The sequence below is a fragment of the Leucopleurus acutus genome, assembly GCF_964270905.1.
Source record: "Leucopleurus acutus genome assembly, chromosome: 3".
Taxonomy (NCBI): domain Eukaryota; kingdom Metazoa; phylum Chordata; class Mammalia; order Artiodactyla; family Delphinidae; genus Leucopleurus; species Leucopleurus acutus.
In genome coordinates, this window is record NC_139145.1 from 60,978,389 (window position 1) to 61,002,738 (window position 24,350).

Here is a 24,350-nt window from a genome sequence, read left to right on the forward strand (position 1 = left end):
AAAGTTGACTTTAGAATACAATCTTTAATAATACATGTTAATCTAAACAACATGATTTACTTAAAATCACTTCTATGTAACACCCAAAGAATGGGTTCAAAACATTCCCAAGGGAGTTGGTAAAACCATATATTACTATGAAAGGGTTAAAAACAAAACAGGTTGAAAATGTTCATGTAGTGTTTAAGAACTCTGGGTTTTGGAGTCAGAGCTGGGTTATAATCTAAACACTCTCCTTGGAAGAGTGATGCAAACTCTCTGAGCTTTCGTTTTCTTCATCTGTAAAACTGGGATGATACAATATCATAGAGCTGTTTTAATGGTTAAACCCGATTATGTATGTAAAAGTACAGAACCTGTCATAAGGTAAGCCCTCAATAAATGTTAGTTACCCTCCCCACTCCCCCGGGGTAAGAAAAAGGTGGGTAAAGAGGAAGAATTCTCCACCTGTGGCCATACAATTTACTTCTTTAAGAAAAAATCTAGAGGATACCAGACATCCTTGCTACACACATACACCACTATGTCATCCAGCGGCACAGAATCTACCCAAGAACTACACTCTTATCTTTCGTCCAATCACATAATTCTGCACTGTCTTGCCCCTATTCCCGACCCTAGTTTCCCAAGCCACCTTCCCAATCACTCATTCCTCTCTGCCCCGCCCAGAAGTCGTGGCTCTCCCCCCTCTTTCTTGTTCTAACTTTCGCGCCCCACTAGTTCTTCGCCAATCGGAGAAGTAATTGCCTCTTCCCTCCCCGCCTCTTACTGACGTTACGAGAAGAAAGATTTCTGATTGGTTTCTCTGGAGCAAGAGCGTGCCAATAACAGACAGACTTTTTTGGTGCGGAGGGGCAGCTAGTATTTTCGCTGGTGATTGGCTGGGGTGGCCAAGACAGGAAAATGGCTGCCAGCTCTTCTGTAGTCCCGGTGTCAGTGTCGGCTGCCGTGGTCCCCGCCCTGTCATCGAGCGGCGATTTCTCAAATTTGCGGGAAATTAAAAAGCAGCTGCTACTTATCGCGGGCCTTACCCGGGAGCGGGGCCTACTGCACAGTAGCAAATGGTAAGATGTCGGAGTCCGAGGGGACCGGGCTTGGATCCTCGGCCTTGGGAGTCTTTAGCTGATTCAGTTTGTGTGGGTGTTCCAGGTCTGCGGAGTTGGCCTTCTCCCTCCCGGCGTTGCCTCTGTCCGAGCTGCAGCCGCCGCCGCCTATTACAGAGGTAAGCACGTCTTCACATTGAGTGCTCCCCATCATCAGAAGAGATACTGAGTGCTCTGTCACCGGAAGGGAGCATACTGCTTAGCAGGGATGTTTGTAGGGGAAATTCAAGCATTCAAAGAGCTGGGTGTTTTAAGCGATTTTATCTGTATGTTTTTGCTGAGTTTTGAAAGACTTAGTGGTGCTCTTACTTAAGCTGGAGAGATTAGTAAACAATCCTTGCTTAAGATTTCAGCCTTTTAGGTTTTCTAGCTCAACCTAGATAGTATTCATAACGGAGAGACGCGTCAAAGGTTTTTATTGGATTGGCCAAAAAGTTCCTTCGGTTTTAAAATAAAAATACAAATCACGCATTTTCACCAAGAAGTTTATTGAACAACGTATTCACTGTTCCACTACCTCCTCACATTTTTCAGGCAACTTCATAATTCCATCTTACCAAAAGTTTTTATCTGTTTTTTTTTTCTTTTTTTTTTGCGGTACGCAGGCCTCTCTCTGCTTTGGCCTCTCCCGTTGCGGAGCACAGGCTCCGTCCGGATGCGCAGGCTCAGCGGCCATGGCTCACGGGCCCAGCCGCTCTGCGGCATGTGGGATCTTCCCGAACCAGGGCACGAACCCGTGTCCCCTGCATCGACAAGCGGACTCTCAACCATTGCGCCACCAGGGAAGCCCCCAAAACTTTTTATCTTTTTGAGCAAAGAACTGTTCCAGGTGCCTTTTACAGTCTTCCAGGGAATTGAAATTTTTTCCATTAAGAGAATTTTGTAAAGACCTAAATAAATGGAAATCCAAAGGTGCAATGTCTGGTGAATACAGCAGTTGAATCAGAACTTCCCAGCCAAGCTGTAACAGTTTTTGCCTGGTCATCAAAGAAACATGCAGTCGTGCGTTATCCTGATGGGAGATTATGCGTATTCTGTTGACTAATTCTGGAGGCTTTTCATCAAGTGCTGTTTCAGTTGGCCTAATTGGGAGCAGTACTCGTTGGAATTAATTGTTTGGTTTTCCGGAAGGAGCTCATAATAGAGGACGCCTTTCCAATTGCACCATATACACAACATCACCTTCTTTGGATGAAAACCGGCCTTTGGTGTGGTTGATGGTGGTTCATTTCGCTTGCTTCACGATCTCTTCTGTTCCACATTATTGTACAGTATCTATACACTTTTCATTGCCTGTCACAATTGTTGTAAAAACGGAACGTTTTCATTGCATTTAAGAGAGAAAAACACATGCGGAAAAACAGTCAAGAAGGTTTTTTTCCGCTTAACTTACGTGTAACCCAAACATCAAAGCAATTCATATAACCAGGCTGGTGCAAATGATTTTCAACTCTTGATTTGGATATTTTGAGTATATCAGCTATCTCCTGCATGGTATAACGTTGCTTGTTCTCAATTAACATCTCAATTTGATTGCTATCAGCTTCAACTGGTCTACCCAACCATGCAGCCTCATCCAGTGAGAAATCTCCTGCATGAAACTTTGCAGACCACTTTTGACACGTTCGATCAGTCACAGCACCGTCTCCATACACTGCACAAATCTTTTTTTGCGTTTCAGTTGCATTTTTACCTTTCTTGAAATAATAAAGCATAATATGCAGAAAATGTTGCTTTTTTCCTTCTATCTTCAATATTAAAATGGCTACACAGAAGTTCACCAGTTTTGATAAGTTTTTAAAAAAATTAACCCTGAGGGCTTCCCTGGTGGCGCAGTGGTTGAGAGTCTGCCTGCCAATGCAGGAGAGACGGGTTCGAGCCCTGGTCTGGGAGGATCCCACATGCCGCGGAGCAACTAGGCCCGTGAGCCACAACTACTGAGCCTGCGGGTCTGGAGCCTATGTTCCGCAACAAGAGAGGCCGCGTTAGTGAGAGGCCCGCGCACCGCGATGAAGAGTGGCCCCTGCTTGCCGCACCTAGAGAAAGCCCTCGCACAGAAACGAAGACCCGGGCTTCCCTGGTGGCACAGTGATTGAGAGTTTGCCTGCGGATGTAGGGGACACGGGTTTGTACCCTGGTCTGGGAAGATCCCACATGCCGCGGAGCGGCTGGTCCCGTGAGCCATGGCCGCTGAGCCTGCGCGTCCGGATCCTGTGCTCCACAACGCGAGAGGCCACAACAGTGAGAGGCCCGCGTACCGCAAAAAAAAAAGAAACGAAGACCCAACACAGCCAAAAATAAATAATAAATAAATATTAAAAAAAAAAAACCCTGATGTGACAGCTGTCACAATACACTCTAACAAAATTGTTTCAAATGAAGTTAAAGACAACTAAGCACTACTAGAGCCATCTAATGGAAAAAACCGAATGGACTTTTTGGCCAGCCCAATACAACAGCACGAAACTGATTTTGGATCCAGACAGCTCTGGGTTCAAATCTCAGCCATACTAGTGACTTTTGGCAACTTAATTAACCTCCTGAGCCACAGTTTTCCCCATCTGTGGATAATAGTATTTACTTTGTGGGGATATTGAGACAATTAAATGAGATAGGAATACATTTTATGTATGATCTATAGTATATATGTTTACATAGTCTGTGTCATCTGAAAGATCTTTATCATAATCCATTTTATTTTTCCTGAAGATGCCATTTCTTGATTACCACCCCCACCAACCCCCCTCCCCCACCCCCCACCCCCCCCCCACACACTCTTAAAAACAATGAATGTTCCTTAATCCAAAAGATACAATGCAGGTGAGAGAGGCAGGAGAAGAAATAAGTAAATGGTGAGTGTACGTGAAAAGGGCCACCACAATCCTAAGCTGAATGGCCATATTTAGGACATTTTCATCCAATGAAGAAAATATTGAACATAATTTTGGTTCCAGTTTTGTGCTGGTAATATTTGGACATGAAGGATGAGGAGAATGAAATTACTAAAGTTTTAATCAACTTATCCTTAGAATTTGCGGGGATTGTATGTTTTTACCTCAAATGTGCATCATTTCATTTTTTTTTTTTTACATAGAATTATAGCTGTGTTTTTTTGGTTTTTACAATACTAACATGTCAAGACTTTGTTGAAATACAAAACGTATAAGTAATTCCACAGCATGTTGCATTTATGTGGAAATTTAAAAGTCTGCCGAAGGAAAGGCATGTCACATATTAATGCTAGACATTTTTCATGACTTTCTCACTTTTTCCTCATATCAAATCCGTATTACTGGCTCCATTTTACAGATGAAGAAGTGAATACTCAGAGAAGCTAAGTAAGTTCCCTACTAATGTTTTGAAACCAGGAAATCAAGCAGTCAGAATTTAAATCCAAGTCCCTAACACTAAAGCATATGCAATTTCCCACAACATTTGCAGAAACAATAAAAGTTTCTGAGTGCATTGGTTTAGTTTTTTAAATTTTAATATTGTCCCCAAGCTTTTATTTTGAAAAAATGTTCTGTGACCTTACTTCATAAACTAATAAATAAGTATTAGGTTTTTGGGAGGAGGAAAATAATTATCTTTTCTTACATCTTGAAATTAATGAATATTCTTGGATTTGAACTTTTGTTATCCTGTTCCTAACCACTTACATTAACTTGTCTCTTTTTTAGGAGGATGCTCAGGATATGGATGCTTACACCCTGGCCAAGGCCTACTTTGACGTTAAAGAGTATGATCGGGCAGCACATTTCCTGCATGGCTGCAATAGCAAGAAAGCCTATTTCCTGTACATGTATTCTAGATATCTGGTGAGGGCCATTTTAAGATGTCATTCTGCTATCAGTGAAGCATCCATATTTAGAATCCCAGTAGCAAAAGTTTAATCTTCAAATAGTTTAGCAAAAGTCTACTTGGTGAATGTGCTTTATAAATTCTTAGCAATAATAAAGAAGACATCATAAGTAAAGTAAAAAAAATGATGGTACGAAAGAAAATATAAAAATATTGGTAATATTCATTATTGACAAAGGTATGGGGCAGTAGACACTCTGTTTCAGGAGTAAAAGTAGTTTGGCGTTGGTTTGGTTGGCGTGCCTATGGGTGAGATTTGGCACCCAGAACCACTGGGGCCTCAGCCCACCACCCACTCCTTGGTATGGGGAGATGAAAGCCACGCCCCAACATGTGTGGGCCGCTGCTCTGGGCAGATTATGTCAATTTGAAATACTATGCCCAAACAATTCTTCCTTAAGAAACTTAGCTTGTCCAATAGAAATACTTCAGTGTGTGCACAAGGATATATATATGTACAGGGCTGTTCATTGAAGGGTTTTTTGTAATAGACAAAAAAATTAAAAACCTAAATAACCATCAGTCAAGAAATTCATTGTTAATTTTTGCCTGAAGTATTCTTTATTAAAATGTTGCAAAATGATGATTTTCTACTCCAGCACTCTCTTGAGTAGTAAATTCTAAGCAAGAGTCTGTCTTCCCCTTCTCCACTTATTTATGCATTTATCTAGTATCAGTATGGACTCAAGAATTCCTGTATTTTTAATTGTTTATAATTCATTATTTCACTTTATCATTTTGGTACTCAGATTATTCCAGATTTGGCCAGTGGGAGCCCCCGAATAGTTGTTTAAAATTAGTGACCAATAGTAGATGTCATTTTGGTTGGACTTTTTGGTTGAATCAGGCTGCTACAGGTTTCAGAATAAGCGGAAAAAAGACCTATTTATTGATTTTCTCTTACAGTCTGGAGAAAAGAAGAAGGATGATGAAACAGTTGATAGCCTAGGTATGAATTTCTTTCTCTTACCTTTTGGACTAAAACAAACTCTATAATGCCTATAGGAGCCAGGCAGGTAATATAAACATGGGAAGTGGACTGAGGAGGAGTCCACTGAGGAGGAGTTTGCAAATTGGAGAGCACAACTGGCTGGTTGTCACCCAACTCCCTCTGAGGGTTGCCCTGTGGGAATGTGGGCCTGGTGTTGTCAGGGGCTTTCTTCCGCTGGCCCTAACCTGTTCCCTGCAACCTGAACCTGGAAATTTAGATTTTTAGTTGAGGCTTCTGAGTTTTCAGCATTGATAATTAATTCAGATTTTTAAAAACCTGTGTGGGCCTAACAAAATATGACTGCAGACCACTTATCAGTTGCAGTTTCTATAATAAAGTAAATGGACTGTGTAAGATGTCATTGGAGGGGGCTTCCCTGGTGGCGCAGTGGTTGGGAGTCCACCTGCCAGTGCAGGGGACATGGGTTCGTGCCCTGGTCCGGGAAGATCCCACATGCCGCGATGCGGCTAGGCCCGTTAGCCATGGCCACTGAGGCTGCGCGTCTGGAGCCTGTGCTCCGCAACGGGAGAGGCCCACATACCGCAAAAAAAAAACCAAAAAAGATGTCATTGGCCACTTGTGAGTGTTTGCTGGAAGTTCCAGGTGTAACTTTGGTTGATGCCAAAGGGAATATCTAGGTCTATGAAATGAAAAACAGCAGTCTACCCTTAGATCAGAAACTCTGTTTCTTTCCTAGGCCCACTGGAGAAAGGTCAAGTGAAAAATGAGGCTCTCAGAGAATTGAGAGTGGAGCTCAGCAAAAAACACCAGGCTCGGGAGCTTGATGGATTTGGCCTTTATCTGTAAGTGTTATAGTAATTTGGAACTTATGTGAGATATTCTTCTGAGTAGAGGGGAGATGTTGTTAACTTCTGTGATCGTTCCCTTCTTTCCTAGGTATGGTGTGGTGCTTCGAAAGCTGGACTTGGTGAAAGAGGCCATTGATGTGTTTGTGGAGGCTACTCATGTTTTGCCTTTGCATTGGGGAGCCTGGCTAGAGCTCTGTAACTTGATTACAGACAAGGAGATGGTAAATTGAGATGAGCTATGTGAAAAATCTTCTGCTTCAAGTCTTATGTAATTCTTTAATAATGGGGTAGGGGGAGAAAGTTTTGCTAAACCTTTCATTATAGCTACCTCTTTGCTCCTTCTCTAGTCTCTTTCACTGTTGGGATTTAGGTCTTTATTTGAAAGACTGATGTCTAGATCTTGTTTGGTAGTTGCTGTTGCATTTGCATTCAGTTGACTTAGAGTATCTTTTCATATTCATGTTTTCACATTCAAGTTTTACTGTAACTTGTTTTATAGACTAAATGTTATTATAGTTTCTCTACTAATTCCAAAGATGCTATAGGAACGATTTCTCTGATATCAAGAATTGAGTTAAAAACATTTTTAATGTTTCTTCTGAGCTCTTATAGGTCTCTGTTGAGATTTAGAGATTTGTTAATTAATGAAATAATGTATATGAAATTGCTTTATAAACTGCATTGTTTTATTAGTCATTGTTAGAGAACATTGTCTACAAAGTTTATTTTGCTGTTATTCAATAGTTAATAGAAGCAACAACACACTTCCTTTTGTTGGCTCTAAAGGACCAAGGGCTGGTTGATTTTCCCCAATAGTGATACATGCTACTACATTTGTGTCTGAAATCTCAATCTTGGTTTACTTGTATTTACCTATCTCTAACTGCCTACTAGACTTTCATTAAAAGTTTGTTTTATCTCTGAACTCAGAATATGCAAAACCAAATTTCTCATCTTGCCTACCAAATTCTTTCTTCCTCCCAACTTGATGGACTCTCAGTTGTATCTCTGTTTCTCAGGATGCACCCAGTCTTGACTCCTCAGAGTCATATTCTGTCTCTTCCCTTTCTCTTATTTCCCTTTATCTAGTCAGTCGCCAGACATTGCCATGGTTACCTTCTTGTCTGCATCTCTTTCTCTTGGTTTCCTTTGCTGTCTTGGTTATCATCTCAAATTTGGATTACTTAAAAGTAATAAATACTTTGTATCTAGCTTTCCCATTTTTATACTCACATTTCCAAGCCATCTGACATACTGTTTCCAAACTTATTCTTAAAGCACCCATGTCATCATGTCATTCTCCTGTCAAAAATTGCAGTGGTTTCCTGTTGCATCCCATTTCCTGTTGCAGCATAGGACCCACCCTATCAGTTCAGTCTTATTTTTCCACTTCTTCGCAACACATAGCCTCCCCTCAAACTGAGCTAGTTACCTCATTCTATTTACCCACACTCATTATGACTGTTTTTCCTCTATTTTTGTTGTCCTTACCTAGAATGTTGTCTTTTTTCTCTTCCTCTCCCTTTTTCTATTCAGTTTCTACCCATCCTCCAAGGCTCGCCTCAAATCCTGTCGTTTCTTTGAAGCTGTCCCCAGCTAGACCATTCGTCCCTATTCCTCCCTATTGTGCTTGTAAGTCCTGTTCACTTAATTGAACTGCCCTGTGTTCATTATTAGGTACTCTAATAAAATTTTGGTGATAAATTCTTTTAGACAATATAGTTCCTTGATGTTCATTTGGGAGAGAGGTCAAAGTATATTAAGTGTGTTCCTCTCTCTCCTGCTGCCAGCTGAAGTTCCTGTCTTTGCCAGACACCTGGATGAAAGAGTTTTTTCTGGCTCATATATACACAGAGTTGCAGTTGATAGAGGAGGCCCTGCAAAAGTATCAGAATCTCATTGATGTGGGCTTCTCTAAGAGCTCATACATTGTTTCCCAAATTGCAGTTGCCTATCACAATATCAGAGGTGAGTGAATAAGGACAACGAAACACCATCAAACCCTGAAGGTAGTGCTGTGTTGTTTTCTGAACTCTCTGTCTTCTTTCTGCAGATATTGACAAAGCCCTCTCTATTTTTAATGAGCTAAGGAAACAAGACCCTTACAGGATTGAAAATATGGACACATTCTCCAACCTTCTTTATGTCAGGGTGAGCTCCTTCCTTTGCTTGGACTTAAGGTCTTTTGTGCTTTTGATCTCCTGGGTTGGATTGTCACCTAGTAGCATTAGCTACAAGAACAATTATGTAGGGGTTCCTTTTTCATGCTTAGATCGTCTTTCTTTTCTTTCAGAGCATGAAATCTGAGTTGAGTTATCTGGCTCACAACCTCTGTGAGATTGATAAATATCGTGTAGAAACATGCTGTGTAATTGGTAAGAGTCACCATCTTTTTTCTTTTTTTATCTTTATTGTGAGTAATCCAAATGTAAAAATAACAATAATATAAAAGTGTCAAAAGAAAAAAAGGGAATTCCCTGGCGGTCCAGTGGTTAGGACTCCGTGCACCCACTGCAGGGGACATGGGTTCGATGCCTGGTCGGGGAACTGGGATCCTGCATTCCTGCATGCCTCACAGCACAGCCAAAAAAAATAAGTGTCAAAGGTAACAAAATTGGGACTTCCTTGGTGGCGCAGTGGTTAAGAATCCGCCTGCCAATGCAGGGGACACGGGTTCGAGCCCTGGTCCAGGAATATCCCACATGCCGCGGAGCAACTGGGCCCTTGCTCCACAACTACTGAGCCTGTGCTCTAGAGCCCATGTGCCACAACTACTGAGCCCACGTGCCTAGAGCCCGTGCTCCACAACAGAGAAGCCACCGTAATGAGGAGCCCACGCACCACAACAAAGAGTAGCCCCCGCTCACCACAACTAGAGAAATGCCGTGCACAGCAACGAAGACCCAACGCAGCCAAAAATAAATAAATAGAATAAATTTATAAAAAAAAAAAAGGTAACAAAATTATATACAATAGAATGTGAAGGATCACTGTAATCCCACCCCCAAGATTGGTGGATATGACTCCAGAATATTTTTCTGTGTGAGTACTATAAATGGTGTATGTGTGTGTGTATGGTTTGCTTGCAAAAACTATATCATTATACACACTGCTTTGTAATGTCCTTTTTTTAACCTAACAATATATCTTTTCCATCTTTCCATGCTAGTACATGTAGAGTTGTATTGTATTATTTTTGATGGCTATTTAGTATTTTATTATATAGATGTGCCATTATTTTTATTTAATCGTTTTCTGTTGTATAAGTTGTGGCTAGTGTTTGTTAACATAAAAATTGCTTCAGGAAACATCTTTGTATGTATATATTTATTTTTGCATGTTTATGCAACTATTTCTGTATAATTAGTTCCTTGAAAGGCTGGATCAAAAACGTGTGTATTTTTTATATATATATGTGGGTTTTTTATTTTAGTAAATTTATTTTATCTATTTTATTTTTGGCTGCGTTGGGTCTTTGTTGCTGCACGCGGGCTTTCTCTAGTTGTGGTGAGCGGGGGCTATTCTTCGTTGTGGTGCGTGGGCTTCCCATTGTGGTGGCTTCTCTTGTTGCAGAGCACGGGCTCTAGGCACGTGGGCTTCAGTAGTTGTGGCACACAGGCTTAGTTGCTCGGCGGATGTGGGATCTTCCTGGACCAGGGCTCGAACCCGTGTCCCCTGCATTGGCAGGCGGATTCTTAACCACTGCACCACCAGGGAAGTCCCTGTATTTTAAAATTATTATTTTATTTGTTTATTATTATTTTTTGCGGTATGCGGGCCTCTCACTGTTGTGGCCTCTCCTGTTGTGGAGCACAGGCTCCGGATGCATAGGCTCAGCGGCCATGGCCCACGGGCCCAGCCGCTCTGCGGCATGTGGGATCCTCCCGGACTGGGGCACGAACCTGTGTCCCCTGCATTGGCAGGCAGACTCTCAACCACTGCGCCACCAAGGAAGCCCCTATTTATTTATTTTTTAGCTGTGTCGGGTCTTAGTTGCGACACGCAGGGTCCTTGTTGAGGCATGCAGGATCTTCTGTTGCGGTGTGGGCTCTTTGCTGCGACACGCGGGGTCTTTGTTGAGGCATGCAGGATCTTCTGTTGCGGCGTGGGCTCTTTGCTGTGGCACGCGGGCTTCTCTCTAGCTGTGGTGTGTGGGCTCCAGAGTGCATGGGCTCTGTAGTTGTGGCGTGCGGGCTCCAGAGTGCGTGGACTCTAGTTTGCAGCATGCAGGCTCAGTAGTTGTGGCGCACGGCTTAGTTGCCCCATGTCATGTGGGATCTTAGTTCCCTGACCAGGGATCGAACCCGTGTCCCCTGCATTGGAAGGCAGATTCTTTACCACTGGACCACCAGGGAGGTCCTGTGTATTTAAAAAAAAAAAAGCCTGTGTATTTTAAACTTACTAATATTACTAAAATGTTTGTAAGAATTTCCAATCCTATGAAAAGAGATGAGAGTGTATCTTTTTCTGTATCAGGGTGTCTCACTCTTGGCTCTATTGACATTTTTGGCTGATAATTTCTTTTGTGGGGGTCTGTCCTATACATTGCAGGGTGTTAGAAGTATACCCAGCTCTACCCACTAGATGTCAGTAACCTCCTTCCCCCAGTTGTGCAGATAAAGCCAAATAACCTCTTGGGGTCAGAATCATCCTTGGTTGAGAACCATGGCCCTATGTACTTGGCCACACTACTGTGACCTGATAATCAGTTGACATAAATAGATGAATGGCCACTCTTGGATAAAAGTAAACTTGGTTGGTTGTGATTGAAAACCTAAGTTTCCTGGAGATGAAAGACCCTGTTCCTGGGTCTTTGGTGACACTGCATTGAGAACATACATTTGTATGTTAGGATGTTGTTAGTAAACTGATAGAATTTCAATTCAGTCATTCAATAAATATTTCCAGCCCTTTAGGAAGTTGTAGTGTAGTATGGGAAATAAATATTAAAAAAAGAAAAATCCTATGGGAACATAGGTAAGAGGAACAAATAATCTTTTCAATATCAGAGCATTGAGAATGAAGTATAAAGTTTGTTAAAGTGAGGATGGAACTCCAGTTTATTCAGAAAACATCTTTTGAACATCTTCTGAGTGCCAGATATGGTGGTTTGTGTTGCAGTATCTACCTCATTACCTACTGAGGAAGACCAGTAAGAAACAACTATAATATAGTGGGTTGAGGGTTATGATTGAAGTAAACATAGGATGCTAAGAGAGTATATAGGAAAAGTAGCTAATCCAGTCTGATGAGGGAAGGCTTCTTGAGAAGGTGATACCTGAAGGATGGGCAGGAGAGAAAGAGTTCACTAAAGGAAGAGATGGATTGACTTGGGAAGGGTATTGCAGTGCAGAGGCATTGAAGTGTGAAACAGACAGTGATCCTGAAATAGTTTAGTGTCCTGAAGCATGGTGTGGGAGGAGGGAATGTATGAACGGGGCCAGATCTTGAAGAGCCTTTTGTGCCTTACTAAAAGTTTGGATTTTATTCTTAAGGCAGGAGAAGTCTTCTGAAGGATTTTAAACCAGAGAATGATAAATGTTTTTAGATTTTCATTTTCAAATGATAACAGGAGACAGTGTGCTGGGAGGATTAGAAAAAGGGCAAGACCAACAAGGAGGCTTTTGCAATAATCCAGTCTAGAGATGATGAGAGCCCAAGCTGAGGTATTGGCAGGAGGAATGAAGAGAGGCGATTAGATTTAGAAGATATTTAGGAAGTAGAACTTACAGGAATTGGTGAATGGGTAACCAGATTGATAACAGTGTCCTTCACCTGAAGAAAGGAAATAGAGGTAGGGGAGATAATGAACTGTTCCTTTTTTAGCTTACTAACTTAAAGCCAGTTAAAATCAAAGGATATGGGCTTCCCTGGTGGTGCAGTGGTTGAGAGTCCGCCTGGCGATGCAGGGGACACGGGTTCGTGCCCCGGTCCGGGAAGATCCCACATGCCATGGGGTGGCTGGGCCTGTGAGCCATGACCGCTGAGCCTGCGCATCCGGAGCCTGTGCGCCACAACAGGAGAGGCCACAGCAGTGAGAGGCCCGCGTACCGCAAAAAATAAACCAAACAAAACAAAATCAAAGGATAGTACATATGAAGAGTAATGCTTTAGGAGTTTCTGTTTTTTTTTTATTTTATGTATTTATTTATTTTTTGGCCATGCCTCGTGGCTTGCAGGATCTTATTTCCCGGACCAGGGTTTGAACACTGGCCCTTGGCAGTGAGAGTGCGGAGTCCTAACCACTGGACTGCCAGGGAATTCCCATCTGGTTTTTTAAATAATCGTTTGATTGGTAAACTTCTTAATGAACTGTTTGTTCTTCAGTGTATCTGTAATGCCTAGCGAAGTTCCTGACTTATGGTCAATAAATGTTTGTTGAATTCAGCCCACCTATCTTAAAAATCAAGAAAAAGGAACATTAGATATGACAAAAAATATATTTCAGCTTTCACAAAGGAGAAAGAAGGGTGGAGAGAGACGAGAAGAAACTGAAGACCTGAAAGAGAATGAAACAACTTAAGAATAGAGTGATGACAAGAATCTCCTACTTGTTTAGTCCTTGCTTCTGCAGTTATGTCTTGATGTGAATTGAATGCTTCCTCTGCATCTTTTCTGGAGTCCCAGTCTCTGAGAGGCAGCTTTACACACACACACACACACACACACACACACACACACACATACACACAAACAAATACGTATATGTATTTATATATGTATATATTACAGTATAGCATGGTTAAGATTTGGACTCTGGAACAAAACTGCCCAAGTTTAAATCTTGGTTTTGTTACTAACTAGCTGTGTGACATTGGATTTAACTTCTGTGTGCTATACTTTCCTCATCCATAAAGGGATAATAACAGTAGAACATTCTCCCATGTATTCGTTGTGAGGAGTAAGTAAATTAACATATAAAAAGCACTTTTAACAATGTAAGTTGCCCAGCACATTGTAATCATTCAGTACATTTTAGCTGTTCCAACTGGTCAGAAAATCTCATCTACTTAATCTTTGCCCAGAACTTGCCTGTTCTGACTTCCTTAACACCTCCTTTTCATCCTGACTCCTTTAGCAGCTAAAGCTTATACCCTTGCTACCACTACTTCACTTCTCCTATTCTATTACAGAAGTTAACCTTTGGACAATCTGCCTAGAGTTTGCTTATTCCTCTGTCTCTGGGTCTGAGTCAGTGGCAGAAACAAAGGTATCCTTTTATAGGACATAAAGCCCTCCATCTTGCTTTTTTCCCAGGTGAATGTGAACTTGAATGATCTTAGGTGATACAGACAATTGTTATAAATAATTTCTCCTGAATCAAACTGACAGCTGAATCTAGACAAAAGCAAAGACAAACACATATATAGAAATCTTATTACTTGTTTTTTACCAAAGTGGAATTGTATAATTTCTCTGCAATTTGCTTTTTCCGTTTGACAGTATATCATTATCTCTGTAAATTAGTATATATACATTTAAATCCATCTTTTTATCTAGTTTATGCACATGCAATTTATACATAACGGAAATTTTTTTAAAGTGCAGGTTTTTTTTCCCTCACTGCACCTTTCCTCCTTTAACATACTTGTGTTAGCATGTCCCATACCACATGAAACATACACATACACATATGCAGGGTTTAATGGGCTGTTTGCTTACAAAAATAGGATCATATTACACACATTTCTCTGTATTTTACTTTTCTCACTCAACAATATCTCATGAAAAATCCCTCAGAGTCTTGGTATATCTCAAATTGTTTTTTCTTCTTTTATTATTTTTATTTATCTATTTTTTAAATGAATTTATTCATTTATTTAATTTTTGGCTGCATTGGGTCTTTGCTGCTGCACGCGGGTTTTCTCTAGTTGTGGCGAGCGGGGGCTACTCTGTTGCGGTGCGCTCACTTCTCTTGTTGTGGAGCACGGGCTCTAAGCACGCGGGCTCAGTAGTTGTGGCTTGCGGGCTTAGTTGCTCCATGACATGTGGGATCTTCCCGGACCAGGGCTCGAACCCGTGTCCCCTGCATTGGCAGGCGGATTCTTAACGACTGCGCCACCAGGGAAGCCCTCTTTTTTTTTAAAAAATTGAGGTATAGTTGATTTACAGTATTAGTTTCAGGTGTACAACATAGTGATTCAAGTTTTTTATAGATTATACTCCGTTTAAAGTTCTATAAAATATTGGCCATATTCCCTGTGCTGTACAATATTTCCTTGTAGCTTATTTATTTTACACGTAGTAGTTTGTACCTCTTAATCCCCTATGCCTATCTTGCCCTCCCCACTTCCCTCCCCCCATAGGTAACCACTAGTTTGTTCTCTATATCTGTGAGTCTGTTTCTGTTCTGTTATATTCATTCATTTGTTTTATTTTTTAGATTCCATGTATAAGTGATAATAGATAGTTTGTCTTTCTCAAATTGACATTTCACTAAGCATAATACCTTCCAGATCCATCCATGTTGTTGCAAATGGCAAAATTTCATTCTTTTTAATGGCTGAGTAGTAGTCCATTATGTATGTATACCACATCTTCTTTATCCATTCCTCTGTTGATGGACACTTAGGTTGCTTCCATATCTTGGCTATTGTAAATAATATTGCTGTGAACATTGGGGTGCATGTATCTTTTCAAATTTGTGTTTTTGTTTTCCTTGAATATATACCCAGAAGTGGAATTGTTAGATCATATCGTAGTTCTATTTTCAGGTTTTTGAGGAACCTCCATACTGTTCTCCCTAGTGGCTGCACCAATTAACATTCCTACCAACAGTGTACAAATGTTCCCTTCTCTCCACATCCTCACTAACATTTGTTATTTGTGGTCTTTTTGATGATAGCCATTCTGACAGTTGTGAGGTGATATCTCATTGTGGTTTTGATTTGCTTTTCTTTTTTTAAAAAAAAAAATTTATTTATTTATTTTTGGCTGTGTAGGGTCCTTGTTACTGCACGTGGGCTTTCTTTTAGTTGCGGTTTTCTTCTAGGAGTTGCTGCACATGGGCTTTCTTTTAGTTAGGCTTTCTTTTAGTTGGGGGCTACTCTTTGTTGTGGTGTGTGGGCTTCTTATTGCGGTGGCTTCTCTTGTTGCGGAACACGGGTTCTAGGCACGTGGGCTTCAGTAGTTGTGGCGCATGGTCTCAGTAGTTGTGGCTCATGGACTCTAGAGCGCAGGGTCAATAGTTGTGGCACACGGGCTTACCTGCTCTGCGGCATGTGGGATCTTCCTGGACCAGGGCTCAAACCGGTGTCCCCTGCATTGGCAGGCGGATTCTTAACCACTGCGCCACCAGGGAAGCCCCATGATTTGCTTTTCTGATGATTAATGATATTGAGCATCTTTTCATGTGCCTATTGGCCATCTGTACGTCTTCTTTGGAAAAATGTCTGTCAAGTCTTCTGACCATTTCTTGACTGGGTTGTTTGTTTTTTTGATATTAAGTTGTATGAACTGTTTATATATTTTGGATATCATTTGCAAATATTTTCTCCCATTCAGTAAGCTGTCTTTTTGTTTTGTTTTAATTAATTAATTTATTTTTGGCTGCATTGGGTTTTTGTTGCTGTGCATAGGCTTTCTCTAGTTGTGACAAGCAGGGGCTACTCTTCGTTTCGGTTCACAGGCTTCTCATTGTGGTGGCTTCTCTTGTTGTGGAGCACGGGCTCTAGGCGCGCAGGCTTCAGTACTTGGGCTGTGGGCTCTAGAGCATGGGCTCAGTTGTTGTGGTGCATGGGTTTAGTTGCTCCACGGCATGTAGGATCAAACCCATGTCTCCTGCATTGGCAGGTGGATTCTTAACCACTGTGCCACCAGGGAAGTCCCTGTCTTTTCGTTTTGTTGATTGTTTTGTTTGCTGTGCAAAAGCTTTTCAGTCTAATTAGATCACATTTGTTTATTTTTGCTTTTGTTTCTTTGCCTTAGGTGATGGATCCAAAAAAATATTGCTATGATTCCTGTCAAAGAGTGTTTTGCCTCTGTTTTCTCCTAGGAGTTTTAATGGTTTCTGTTCTTACATTTAGATCTTTAATCCATTTTGAGTTTATTTTTTTATATGGTATGAGAAAATGTTCTAATTTCATTCTGTTACATGTAGCTGTCCAGTTTTCCCAGCATCACTTATTGGAGGCGGTCTTTTCCCCATTGTATATTCTTGCCTCCTTTGTCATGATTAATTAACCATAAGTGCGTGAGTTTCTGGACCAGTACCATACTGTTTTGATCACTGTAGCTTAGTAGTATAGTCTGAAGTCAGGGAATGTGATGCTTCCTGTTTTGTTCTTCTTTCTCAAGATTGTTTTGTCTGTTCAAGGTCTTTTGTGTTCCCGTACAAATTTTGGGATTATTTGTTCTGGTTCTGTGAAAAATCCCATTGGTATTTTTTTTTTAATATTTATTTATTTATTTGGCTGCACTGGGTCTTAGTTGCAGCACACAGAATATTCATTGCCGCGTGTGGCGTCTTTGTTGCAGCATGCGGGATCTTTAGTTGTGGCATGTGGGATCTTTAGTTGTGGCATGCGGGATCTCGTTCCCTGACCAGGGATTAAATCTGGGCCCCCTGCATTGGGAGCACAGAGTCTTAACCACTGGACCACCAGGGAAGTCCCACCGTTGGTATTTTGTTAGGGATTGCATTGAATCTGTAGATTGTCTTGGGTAGTATGGTCATTTTAATAATATTAATGGTTCAAATCCATAAACAAAGTGTATCTTTCTGTTTGTGTCTTCATTTTCTTTCATCAGTGTATTATAGTTTTCTGAGTACAAGTCTTTTAACTCCTTAATTAGATTTACTCCTAGGTATTTTATTTTTTTGGGTGTGATTGTAAATGGGATTGTTTCATTAATTTCTCTTTCTGGTAGTTTGTCATTAGTGTATAGAAATGCAACAGATTTCTGTATTAATTTTGTAGTGTGCAACTTTACTGAATTCACTGATGAGCTCTAGTAATTTTTTGGTGACATCTTTAGGATTTTCTATGTATAGAATCATGTCATCTGTAAACAGTGGCAGTTTTACTTCTTCCTTTCTAATTTGGATTCCTTTTATTTCTTTTTCTTATCCGATTGCTGTGGCTAAGACTTTGAGTACTACATTGAAAAAAGTCACAAAAGTGGGCATCCTTGATTTTTTTCCTGATCTTAGAGGAAAAGTTTTTAGCTTTTCACCTTTGAGTATGATGTTAGCTGTGGGCTTATCATATATGGCCTTTATTATGTTGATGTTCCCTCTATACCTACTTTGTGGAGAGTTTTTATCATAAATGCATGTTGAATTTTGTCAAAAGCTTTTTCTGTATCAAGATGATCATATAATTTTTATTCTTCGTTTTGTTAGCGTGGTGTATCACATTGATTGATTTGCAGATATTGAACCATCCTTGCATCCCTGGGATAAATCCCACTTGATCATGATGTATGATCCTTTTAATGTATTGTTGGATTCAGTTTGCTAATACTTTATTGAGGATTTTTTCATCTACGTTCATTAGTGATATTGGCCTGTAATTTTCTTTTTTTGTGGTATCTTTGGTTTTGGTATCAGGGTGATGCTGGCTTTGTAGAATGAGTTTGGAAACATTTCTTGCTCTGCAATTTTTTGGAATAATTTGGAAAAGATAAGTGTTAGCTCTTATCTAAATGTTTGGTAAAATTCACCTGTGAAGCCATCTGGTTCTGGACTTTTTTTGTTGGGAGTTGTTTTATTACTGATTCATTTTCATTACTGGTAATTGGTCTGTTCATATTTTCTACTTATTCCTGATTTAATCTTGGGAGCTTATACATTTCTAGGAATATGTCCATTTCTTCTAGGTTGTCCATTTTATTGGTATATATTAAAAATAGCTTTATTGAGGGATAATTTACATAACATAAAATTTACTTATCTTAAGCTTACAGTTCACTGAGTTTTTGCTAATTTATACAGTTGTGTAACCATAATCATAATCCAGTTTAGAACACTCCATCATCCCAAAAAGTTCCCTTGGGTCTATTTGCAGTCAGCCCTACTCCCAATCCCCAGCAGATCTGCCTTCTATCTGTATAGTTTTGCATTTTCTGGAAATTTCATATAAGTGGAATCTTGGAATATTTAGTCTTATTGTCTAGCTTTTTTCACTGAGCTCTTTTTCGAGGTTTGTCCATGTTGCAACATATGTCAGTAGTTCTTCTCTTTTTACTGCTGAGAAGTATTTCGTTGTCTGGATATATACTACATTTCGTTTATCCATTTACTAGTTAGTATAAGAAAGATGGCCTTTATTCCCTTTCTTCAAATAAAAGTTTTTATAGAATCTTAAAATCTTTCATATATTCTTTTTAAGACCAATGATAATAGAACTTCCTTGATTCTTGTGGAAGAGGGGAGTACAGAGTGCTACCTTTTTAATCCTTTAGGTACCTCCTTAGAAACCTAGGAAGATAGTTGGAAAACCACCAATCTAAAGCATACTCTAGGAATTTCCTACCCTTTATTAAGGAAATATATGTATAAGTGCTATATTGAGAGGAAATAAAATGAAGAAAATCTTTGTGGTGTTAGGAAACTTTTTTTTTAAAAACACCAGAATGTGTAATAGATAAAATATATTTTCCAAGGGAATGATGATGTTGCCCATATGTAGAATTTGGCTTTTCTGCAAGGACTTCGGGGGAATGGGTTATGGTTCATGCCTACTCTGTGGAATGCTGCCTATTTTAGTGACTTATTTTTGCCTTTCTAGTTATTTATATATTTTGTTTGTTTGTCTTTCAATTAGGCAATTATTATAGTTTGCGTTCTCAGCATGAGAAAGCAGCCTTGTATTTCCAGAGAGCACTGAAATTGAATCCTCGGTATCTTGGTGCCTGGACGCTGATGGGACATGAGTACATGGAAATGAAGAACACATCTGCTGCTATTCAGGCTTATAGGTGAGCATTTAGTTGGAGGGGGAGATGGAGCAGATTGTTGTGATTTTAGGAGTCTCTATTGAGCCTGCAAGTCGCTAACTTTGATTCTGCTCTCTTACCAGTCTCTCTTCCATTTCTTAGGCATGCTATTGAGGTCAATAAGCGGGACTACAGAGCCTGGTATGGCCTTGGGCAGACCTATGAAATCCTTAAGATGCCATTTTATTGCCTTTATTATTACAGACGGGCCCACCAACTTCGGTAAGTCGGGCCACTTGATGATGTGTTTTTTTGTGGGAAGGGCTGACACTCTTCTTTCTCTTTTGATAGCTATTGAAGAATCACAGTGAATGGTTTTGACTCTTAGAGACCTGAGTTTAAACATGCCATATGTTGTTTGGTCATTTTTATGTAGTGTATTCTACTAATGTGTTAATTGTATAATTGTGAACACAAAATAATATAATTACATGAAGTATTGGATTAAAGCCCATTCCCTTCATAGCTTTGAAATAGTGGTGGTGGTTCCTCAAGGGAGGACTTCAGTTTTTGCTTGGATTTCCTATTTCTCTTCCCTCTCAGGCCCAATGATTCTCGTATGCTGGTCGCTTTAGGAGAATGTTATGAGAAACTCAATCAACTAGTGGAAGCCAAAAAGGTATCTGAAATTGGGTCCTGAAGAGTTTGTGTGGAAATCTGCTGTTTGGATGAGGGGTTGAGCTATCTGTGCTTAATTTTCCTTCATGTAGATCTATCTACATAGGGAAGTCTGAATATTTATAGGCACATAGGGTGTATAAAGCAAAGTTGGGCTGACATCATTAGTGGGAATGTTAGTATGTAGCCTGGACCTATCAGATCTAGTAAAAATGCTTTGTATTCTCCAAGTCTGAACTTCTGGGAGGCTTGCAGGACCTGAGTCTCTATGTGATTAGTCATGGCACATGGGGCAGTGGTTGAAGTGACCGGTTTACTTATTTTTTTGACAGTGCTATTGGAGAGCTTACGCCGTGGGAGATGTGGAAAAGATGGCTCTGGTGAAACTGGCAAAGTGAGTGAAAGAGTGACACGCTAGTGATATTTCTGTTGGCTTCTCTGGTGAGGTGGGTCCTGCACATTCTAGAGCTTCCCATCCATCATCTACATGAATGAGGGGATGTAGCACAGTGTATGATTACTGATCTGGAAATTTAGCCATCTTGACTCAAAAGAATGCTACTTCTCTTTGAAGAGGAATTGTTTTCCTATTTGGAAAATTCAAGAATGAATTGAAAGAAATGAAATTTTTATGTCAGAGCAGTCTAGGAAAACTACTTTAGGTACTAATCTCCTCCTGATAAGGCCCAGGAAAATAAGGAATAACTCAGAAATGATAAGGAAAGAGGTTCTTAAATGCAATTTCATTCCTGCCAGTTCTTTTCTGGATTCTTACAAAAAATCTGAATTGCTTGGTATCTTTTTTAATCTCACTCAGGGTATTAACAGGGAATTTTTGCAATGGTATATTATCCAGCTTAAGTGTTTACTAACTTTTCCTCCATCACCAGTAGCAGAGTAATGATTCTAAGCTTTGATGAAGTAACCACCACCTCTGGGCACTAATACTATTCTGGGTCCCACTGTGTCATTTATGTCAAAATTTGTACTTGTCTATGTATTATCATTTTTTTATCTTAACTGTGTGCTTTTACTTTTTATCACTAGCTTGCTTTGAGATATGATTTATACTTAAAGACCAATTTCTTTTGTAGGCTTCATGAACAGTTGACTGAGTCAGAACAGGCAGCCCAATGTTACATCAAATATATCCAAGATATCTATTCGTGTGGGGTATGTGTCATGAGCATGAGAATTGGGTCGCTGATCTTATTCTTGTCACCTCAGTCATTCCTGATTTCCTTATCTAGGAAATAGTGGAACACTTGGAGGAGAGCACTGCTTTCCGCTATCTGGCCCAGTATTATTTTAAGTGCAAGCTGTGGGATGAAGCTTCAGCTTGTGCCCAAAAGTGCTGTGCATTCAATGATGTGAGTATCGGTTCTTTAGTAAAAGGTTTGGATTTTAGGTTCTAGCACATGACTTTACTATGATCTGGGGGTGGAAAGTGGAAGGTGGTTAAGAGGGTGAGTGGTTTGCATTCAATCTGTAGATTGCTTTGGGTAGTATAGTCATTTTCACAATATTGATTCTTCCAATCCAAGAACATGGTCTATTTCTCCATCTGTTTAAGTCATCTTTGATTTCTTTCATCAGTGTTTAATAGTTTTCTGAGTACAAGTCTTTCACCTCCTTAGGCAGGTTTATTCCTAGGTATTTTATTCTTTTTGTGCGATGGCAAATGGGGTTGTTTCCTTAATTTCTCTGATTTTTCATTGTTGGTGTATTGGAATGCCAGAGATTTCTGTGCATTAATTTTGTATCCTGCAACCTTACGAAAATAATTGATTAGTTCTAGTAGTTTTCTGGGGGCATCTTTAGGATTTTCTATGTATAGTATCACGTCATCTGCAAACAGTGACAGTTTTACTTCTTCTCTTCCAATTTGTATTCCTTTTATTTCTTTTTCTTCTCTGATTGCCGTGGCTCAAGAGGGAGGGGATATGGGGACATATGTATGCATATGGCTGACTCACTTTGGTGTGCAATAGAAACTAACACAGTATTGTGAAGCAATTATACTCCAATAAAGATTAAAAAAAAAATAAAACAGGGTGACTGGAAAGGCTACCTTGTTCTGTGGAACTTTGTATGTCAGTATTTTATTCTTTGTTTCTTTTTTTTTTTTTTTTTTTTGTATGTCAGTATTTTAGAAACTGTTTTTGAGAAAAGCCTTGGACATATTTTGACACATTTGCCTGACTTTGTTTCAGACCCGGGAAGAAGGTAAGGCCTTGCTCCGGCAAATCCTACAGCTTCGGAACCAAGGCGAGACTCCCTCCACCGAGATGCCTGCTCCCTTTTTCCTCCCTGCTTCACTGTCTGCTAACAACACTCCCACACGCAGAGTTTCTCCACTCAACCTGTCTTCAGTCACACCATAGTTGGCTACTTTCAAGCCAGCACATTGCCAGACCCATATTAAGCCTTACCTCCATGTAAAGAACAGCCACGTCTATTCTTCCAAGGACCTTAGTTCTTTTTGTTTGTACACATGGAAACAGCTCCTTGGGGAGTTTATAGAATCACCTGCACAGTAGACTGACAGAAGAATCCTGGCAGGAACAGAGTCTGTCTTTGCCAGTTTGAAGCACTTCTATCTCCCTTCTGTTCAGAGTGGCTATAGATCTTGGCCTTTTTCCCCAGACCTTTTTGCCCCCCCAAAACATCCCTTTAACAGCACTTTAGCACAGGCAAGGCTACAGGGACAAAGTTTAAATGCTGCTGGGAGTGGGAGATTTCTTTAGAGAGGCAAGGAAGAAAGAAGGGAGAAAAGCTTGCAACTCTACCCTCTGCTGATAGTAGGGCACTGGATACCCTAGGAAGGTCAGGGCACTGGATAGACATGACTCATCATTCTTTGATTTGCTGAGCATGACTATTCTGATATCAGAGATTAGGTTTAAATGGGGTGAAGGTATACTTTTGTTCTTACTGGGAAGACATTCTGCCGTTTTTTGTTTTGTTTTTTTTTTTTGCGGGACGCAGGCCTCTCACTGCTGTGGCCTCTCCTGTTGTGGAGCACAGGCTCCAGACGCGCAGGCTCAGTGGCCATGGCTCACGGGCCCAGCCACTCTGCGGCATGCGGGATCTTCCCGGACTGGGGCACGAACCCGTGTCCCCTGCATCAGCAGGCGGACTCTCAACCACTGCGCCACCAGGGAAGCCCTGGCATTTTGGTTTTGAGGCGTCTCCTAGAAGCTTTCAAATTGGAAGTAACTTACTAGAGTTGAACAAAAGAAGGGGCAAAAGGACTCTCACTGAGTGTGGAACTGCTGATGGCCCCTACTAAGGGGAAAAGATGTCCATAGAATTAGCTATACACCTACTAAAGCACAACAAGGAGGCAGGGTTACAGAGAGTTTCATGGACATTTGGGTGTGATAACTTCTGTGATTGTACAGATAAAAATAAACTCTTAGAGTCGGTCTGTTTTAATAAATATTTTGCCATAATTGTCTCCCCCCCACATGCCCCCCCATCTCCACAAGAATGTTTTTTTTCTAGCCTTCATCTATTAGACAAGGTAAAAGTAATCATTCTTGCTATGCTCTTGGGAGAGTTTCAGGCCTGTGCTTGTGCATTCAGTAGGAGGTAATATGCCATGACTATAATGCCTGCTGTAATGAATTTGTACAGTAGATGCTATGGGTTATTCTGAGCTCAGGGCCCAGCCTTCCTTTATTTTTGTTCCAAAACAAGTTTGTTACCCATTCATCTCCTAATGTATGACACTTCATTTTATTTTATTTTTTTATGAATAACTTTTTTATTAACCTTTTAATCATTTAGTTAATTAACCTGTTTTTGTTTTTTGGTTTTTTTAACATCTTTATTGGTGACACTTCATTTTATATTAAGGAAGGTTTAGAATATCTAATGTCCCTTGAATTAATTTCTTGCCAAGCTTTCTTGGGTTAGCTGTGCACCAGTTGCTGGTCTGCACTGCCATTCCTGTGCAAAGTTCCCAGGGGCCCGAATGATACTTGATTTTCAATTTTTCTGCCCCTTTTATAATTTACTTCAATG

The 24,350-nt window shown here is 40.3% G+C and overlaps 1 protein-coding gene across 1 annotated transcript; it reads left to right on the plus strand.

The window, feature by feature from the left end:
* Positions 1-903: 903 nt before the first annotated feature.
* Positions 904-23,312, plus strand: CDC23 (cell division cycle 23; the record flags this gene model as incomplete). Its single annotated transcript, XM_082835896.1, has 16 exons — positions 904-1,064; positions 1,150-1,222; positions 4,784-4,921; positions 5,871-5,913; positions 6,653-6,758; positions 6,853-6,985; positions 8,555-8,732; positions 8,818-8,915; positions 9,058-9,139; positions 19,532-19,685; positions 19,806-19,925; positions 20,247-20,322; positions 20,654-20,715; positions 21,416-21,494; positions 21,572-21,691; positions 22,535-23,312. 16 exons carry the CDS (start codon positions 904-906, stop codon positions 22,703-22,705), a joined length of 1,794 nt encoding a protein of 597 aa, XP_082692022.1. The 3' UTR covers positions 22,706-23,312.
* Between the last annotated feature and the right edge of the window lie 1,038 nt (positions 23,313-24,350).